At 40.8% G+C, this 6,528-nt stretch overlaps 1 protein-coding gene across 2 annotated transcripts; it reads left to right on the top strand.

Moving 5' to 3' along the window:
* On the top strand, positions 1-6,049 carry LOC108414579 (ADP-ribosylation factor-like protein 4C). 2 transcript variants are annotated; one of them, XM_017687465.2, is made up of 3 exons: positions 1-461; positions 2,434-2,580; positions 4,937-6,049. In XM_017687465.2, the coding sequence occupies exon 3, from the start codon at positions 5,039-5,041 to the stop codon at positions 5,606-5,608; it is 570 nt and encodes a 189-aa protein (XP_017542954.1). In that variant the 5' UTR covers positions 1-461; positions 2,434-2,580; positions 4,937-5,038; the 3' UTR covers positions 5,609-6,049. The 2 variants fall into 2 exon arrangements, with proteins under 2 accessions (XP_017542954.1, XP_017542953.1); XM_017687464.2 differs by having other exon boundaries at positions 1-550.
* The last annotated feature ends 479 nt before the right edge of the window (positions 6,050-6,528 follow it).

Raw genomic sequence — 6,528 nt, 5'->3', positions numbered from 1 at the left:
CTAGCACAGTGTGTGTGTGTGTGTGTGTGTGTGTGCTTCCTCTGCTCCAGTGTGGGAGGAGTGTGGGCACACACACTTGCCTCTGCTAGCACAGTGTGTGTGTGTGTGTGTGTGTGTGTGTGCAGTAGCAGAGGAGCAGCACGGCTCAGACCGTACGGCTGGAGAGAACCGAGACAGAATAAAGAGGCTTTGGTGGGGTTTTGACGGGTTTTGACGGGTTTTGCTAGGTTCTGCAGGGTTGTGATCACGAGATCACGCTCCGTTGTGCAGGACCTCCACCTGCCCCAAAAACATCTCACTCCTCTGATCGGTTTGGAAATGGAGACGAAGGACGCTGGTGGAGTGGAGATCGTGGGATCTTTACAGGGCTAACAGGAGGAGCGTCTCCATTCTCACTGCAGGATCTCCATAGAGGACCATGCGTTCTCCTTGCACTACGTTCTCCAACTGCAATTCAGCCGGTAAACAGCACCTCCAGTCTCCTGGTAGAATAGAGCAGATGGCATAACTCAGTCACGCTGGATTGCCGACGCAAGGCGGTTCTTGAAAGGTTGGTGAAGGCAACAGTTCTATGTCCACGACAACTCATAGAACCATGAGTGTGTTTAAATGCATGGTAAAAAGGTTCTTCTCTACAATGGACATGCCGTTGTATTAAAGGACCTTTTTGAGGAGCGTTCCATAGGACCAAGTCATAGAACCTCCTTTTTTGGTATTACGTAGAACCCTGAAAGCTGAAAGCTAAAACATGTAGCTGCTTGGCTTTTCCTGTAATAAACGTAGCTGAATCATTTTGCCATTGGCGGTTTACTTTGGTGATACGCATGGTTCTTCAAGGGTTCTTTACTAATCAGTGGTTTGGTACAGAACTGCAAACACTCAAAGAACCACTGGAATACATCAGTAGTTCTTTGCATGGTTTTCTACAATGGAAAGACTATCATATGTGGTTCTTTACAGAATCTTAAAAAAATGATTGTGTACACCAAGAAAAACGTTCTACTAGAGTTACAAGTCAAAGAACCTTTTCGGTACTCTATAGAACCCTTTGCTTGTAAGCAAAAACACTAGAACATCTCTAGCTTTGTAATAAACATAGCCATTAGCAGTACTAGCAACTTTGCTTATGTAAATGGTTGTTTAGTGGTTCTAAGGCAAAGTTAGTGGTTCTATATAGAACCATACACATTCAAAGAACCATTGAAATGCATAAATGGTTCTTTATATGGTCTTCTACACTCTTAAAACATGGTTCTTCAAGGTTAGTAAAGAAAATGGTTGTATCTAGAGCCATGAACACTCAAAAAAATTGAGTGATTAAATTGTTCTTTGCATCAAGAAAGGGTTCTTCAGATTGGTGGAAAATGTGCATAAATGTGCTATAGATGGTTCTACATAGAACCTTTTTGAAAATGGTTCTATATAGCATCCAAAAGGGTTCTTCTATTGTACAAGCTTGACATCAAAACAGCAGAAGAACCCTCTTGGATGCCATATAGAACCCTTTTCAAAAAGGTTCTATATAGAACAGTCTACAGCACATTCTCCATCAATCTGAAGAACGTTTCATGTTACAAAGAGCCATTTAATCATGCAAAGGATATAGAACCATTTTCTTCACTAAAGAACCCTTGAAGATCCAGCTCCTTTAAATGAGTATAATGGAAAGACTGCCGTATAGGGTTCTTCAAAGAAACTTTTCAAAATGGTTCCATATACCAACAAAAAAGTTCTACTACAGTTACAAGTCAAAGAACCTTTTTGGAACTCTATAGAACCCTTTGCTTGTAAGCAAAAACACTGGGACTTCTGTAGATTTGTAATAAACATTACTAGTACTACTACTAGTATATCTAGAACCATAAACACACCAAAAAAATTGAATGATTAAATTGTTCTTTGCATCATGAAATGGTTCTTCAGATTGATGGATGATGGTTATTGAGTGGTTCTAAGGCAAAGGCGGTGGTTCTATATAGAACCATGTACTCTCAAAGAACTATTGGAATGCATAAATGGTTCTTTGCATGGTTCTCTATGATGGAACACCTTTATTAAAACGCTATAAAGCCTCAAAAGGGGTTCTGCTGTAAGCAAAGAACCATTTTTGGTATATTTTTGGTAGAACCATTTTAAAAGGCTATATTTGATGGTTCTGATGGCCGAACTTGATACTGGAGGACTTACAGTGTTTTTCCCATTATAATGTAAATAAAGTGCAAATGCCTCTGAACATCAGCTCTGCTGGTTCTAATGCTGGAACCCAGGATGCCCGATCTTGAGAAATCCCCCTCCAGTGCTTAAGATACAGATACAGACAAGTTGTGTGGCTACTGACTCTATAATTAGCCACTTTGCTTACTTATTACTGCAGCCATTGAAATTTCATTGTGCCATAAAAACATAAGCTGTATTGTTTGTATGATGTTGAAGGTTCTTCAGCAGCAGGCAAGACTTGGGTGTATCTTCACGCTGACTTGAGCCTGAAGGCTGTTCCTGCTCCGAAGGCTCGTCTTCTACCACAGCCAGTCGGGATGGGACTCCACACAACTTTCTGACTCCTGTACAGTCGTTAACTTGGTTAGTCTTTAACTCCTTTTCACACAGAAACTGAGTATCTGAGTAACTGAGTAACTGAGTAACTGAGTATCTGAGTAACTGAGTAACTGAGTAACTGAGTTACTGAGTATCTGAGTATCTGAGTAACTGAGTATCTGAGTAAATGTAATGAGTTTCTGTACTTTAGTATTTTTGGTGTATCTGTACTGAAGTTTCTCCGTTCTGGACTTTTTCCTTTCACTCCACTACATTTCAGAGTCTAATATCCGACTTTTTCCTCCTACATTTTGAGAAATCTGTCGTTCCTTTTGGTTTCTGTGTGTATAAAAACGTAACATGTCAAAACGAAAGAAGCGCAAAGCCAGAGCACCAATCAGGGCCCAGCGGTCACTTTGTTTAGAGCTGGTTTTGACCTGTTGGTCATACCGACCCAGTGCAGCACGCGGTTCAACGTCAGCGCAGCAGCGTAAAACTTTGGGAGAGTCTGTTCAACATAAATGATGAACTAACCTAACTTTGTGTAAATAGAGCTCAATATAGAAATATGTCCACATATGCAGTCGAGACTGATGCAGCTTTTTTCTGAATTTCTACAAACACCATTTCATTTTATAGTAAATGAGTTTGGGCTGGTTTATGTTTATGAACAGACGCCTACAGATCAACATAGTAAAGGAGCTCATCTGTGATCCTGAGTTTAAAGCCAGTTTTTATTCAACTTAAACTTGGAACTAAGTTGTAAATAAATCTGAAACTGAAACTTTGCTTGTGTGTAAAAAGTGATTTCAGAGCCACTCGGTTCTCCCTGATGGAAACTGTTTACCTTCAGTGTTTTGTGCTTCTGATCATTTTAATAGACGTCAGCGTCACTAATTAATGACGTTCTATTAAAAGACTGGTTTACCAAGAGAGACGCTGGAGGACTTTCACCTGAAATGAGTTCATGAAGCCAGTCTGGTTATAAAAATGATAACAGGACATCAGAGCCAGAATTACTCTTTTAGTACTTTTACTTTATACTTAAGTACATTTGAAGGGAAATACTTTAGTACTTTTACTCAAGTGGAGGTCTAAAGGGAGGAACTTCTACTTTTACTGGAGGAATATTTTACCCTGGGGGTCTCGACTTTAACTCCAGTACATGATTTGTGTACTTCGTCCACCTCTGGTTGAACTGTGCATTTCTCCTTTTATAATGTAAACAGATTATATTCTGATAAAAGTTTGATTTACAACGATCAGAAGTGAACTATATGTTTGTCTCTGCACACCAGCGAGATGGTCTGCATTTATAAACATGTTTTATTGTGCTCAGCAGTTTGATTACTGTGTCAGTTATACAGGATCCCTCATTGCTCACTAGCAGCTCAACACTGAGTCACAGAGAGACAACGGTCTCCTGATTAGTCTGGTTACAGAGTTACAGGGAACAAATATTTGATTGATTATATTAATGAATTATATATTAATCCAATTTCTATTCTGGTGGTGAAATGACCACTAGGGGGCACCGCAGAAAGTAGTTATTGCCAGACTAGCTATACTACAATACACAGACTATATATTAAGACTATCAGCAGACAGTCTGGTAGCTTTTGTTGTTTAGGACGGCCAGGAATGGCTTACTTTGACAGGAGGGGCCGTTTTACATGCAACATGATTAATCACTTTATAGGTGCAGACAATTTTCACAACGATGCAGGAAAACCAAGTTCACAGGAAATAAAGTGGAATAACTACGTCTCTTAAAGCTTCAAATGGAACATGTGACTTCTAAAAACATGATGTCATGAGCTAAAATTTATGATCTATACGATCTTGACTGTATATGACATATATGATATATACACTCACTGACTGTGTATATGATATATATGATGTATACACTCATTGTCTATATGATATATGTGATATAGACACTCATTGGTTGGACCGTGCGGACGCTGTTGCTCTCACTAGGCATCAGAGATAAACTAAACTGTGTTTGCTCTTTGATCACATGATCATGTTCAGCTTCTGCATTGAAAATAACTCAATTATTGAAAGTAATAAATACATTCTGATAAATCAACTCAAACAACTGTAACAAAATCCTTTTTGAGTGGAACAAAAGCTTCCCTTATGGTTAAATATGAACAAATAGGACAAATTGTGAATGTCACCAAATAACGCGATTAATCATGATTAACTGCACAAAATAATGTAACTAATCAGTCACTTTGAACTGAAAAACAACAACAGCTCGTTAATTTGCGGTTCTGCTTCTTTACTTTGGAAGTTAAACCTGGTTTTTATTTATGTTCTATAAGAGACTCTGCTCATTTCCATTTTTAGATGTTGCTCTGTATTAACTTTGTTTTTTAATCCCCGATTTCAGGAATTGCTGTTGACCAGCTGCGCACGGCAGGACAGCTCCTGACCGAAAGGCCTTCTATGGGATTTTGCATGACTTTCTGATTTCTGCAAAACTGCCAACAAAATGGGCAACAGTTTCTCCACCATCACCATCTTCCAGCCCCTTCACGTGGTGATCCTGGGTCTGGACTCTGCAGGAAAGACCACGGTCCTCTACCGCCTCAAATTTAACGAGTTCGTGAACACAGTCCCAACCATAGGATTCAATGCGGAGCGCGTGCGGCTGGCCGGCCGTGGGGTCACCTGCCACCTGTGGGACGCCGGTGGGCACGAGAAGCTTCGGGCCCTTTGGAGACCTTACAGCCGTCGCACGGATGGCATCGTCTATGTGGTGGACTCTGTGGACGTGGAGCGGCTGGACGAGGCCCGGGCTGAGCTACACAGAGTGGCCCGGTTCTCTGAACACCAGGGGGCACCACTGCTCATCCTCGCCAACAAGCAAGACCTGCCTGGCTCACTGTCCGCCGCGGAGGTGGAACGGAGGCTGGACCTGCAAGACATCAGTCCAGGGGCTGCCTACCACGTCCAGCCAGCATGTGCCATCATCGGAGAGGGACTGCATGAGGGCATGGACAAGCTGTGCGAAATGATCGTCAAGAGGAGGAAAAGCATGAAGCAGAAGAAGAGACGGTGATGAGGGATGCTCTGTGTGTAGAATCATTATGCTGCCTGTCAAAAGCTCCTATCTTCTTCTAGAAAATGTACATTTTCTTACTTTTGGACTATAGTGAAAAACAGCAGTTACCTTCTGGAGGCCTGAACTTTGTCCAAACTTTTGTCAAAAGACCACTCCATGTTCCACATCCCACGTACTGCTGCTACACTCCTAAAAAAAAAAGGTGCCACAAAGGGTTCTTTGAGCAATGCCTTAGAGGAACCACTTATGGATCCCCAAAGAATGTGCCAGTGAAAACTTTATGCAGTGGTGGACGAATATTTTACCCAAGGTATTTTACCCAAGGTAAAATATTCCTCCAGTAAAAGTAGAAGTTCCTCCCTTTAGACCTCCACTTGAGTAAAAGTACTAAAGTATTTCCTTCAAATGTACTTAAGTATAAAGTAAAAGTACTAAAAGAGTAATTCTGGCTCTGATGTCCTGTTATCATTTTTATAACCAGACTGGCTTCATGAACTCATTTCAGGTGAAAGTCCTCCAGCGTCTCTCTTGGTAAACCAGTCTTTTAATAGAACGTCATTAATTAGTGACGCTGACGTCTATTAAAATGATCAGAAGCACAAAACACTGAAGGTAAACAGTTTCCATCAGGGAGAACCGAGTGGCTCTGAAATCACTTTTTACACACAAGCAAAGTTTCAGTTTCAGATTTATTTACAACTTAGTTCCAAGTTTCAGTTGAATAAAAACTGGCTTTAAACTCAGGATCACAGATGAGCTCCTTTACTATGTTGATCTGTAGGCGTCTGTTCATAAACATAAACCAGCCCAAACTCATTTACTATAAAATGAAATGGTGTTTGTAGAAATTCAGAAAAAAGCCGCGTCAGTCTCGACTGCATATGTGGACATATTTCTATATTGAGCTCTATTTACAC

The sequence above is a fragment of the Pygocentrus nattereri genome, chromosome 25 (genome assembly GCF_015220715.1).
Source record: "Pygocentrus nattereri isolate fPygNat1 chromosome 25, fPygNat1.pri, whole genome shotgun sequence".
NCBI lineage: Eukaryota > Metazoa > Chordata > Actinopteri > Characiformes > Serrasalmidae > Pygocentrus > Pygocentrus nattereri.
The sequence above is the reverse complement of the archived record's forward strand: the minus strand, read 5'-3'. Positions and strand labels throughout refer to the sequence as shown.

Excerpts from the sequence above, each read along its gene's own strand:
- LOC108414579 (XM_017687465.2), top strand. The coding sequence starts at position 5,039 with ATGGGCAACAGTTTCTCCACCATCACCATCTTCCAGCCCCTTCACGTG.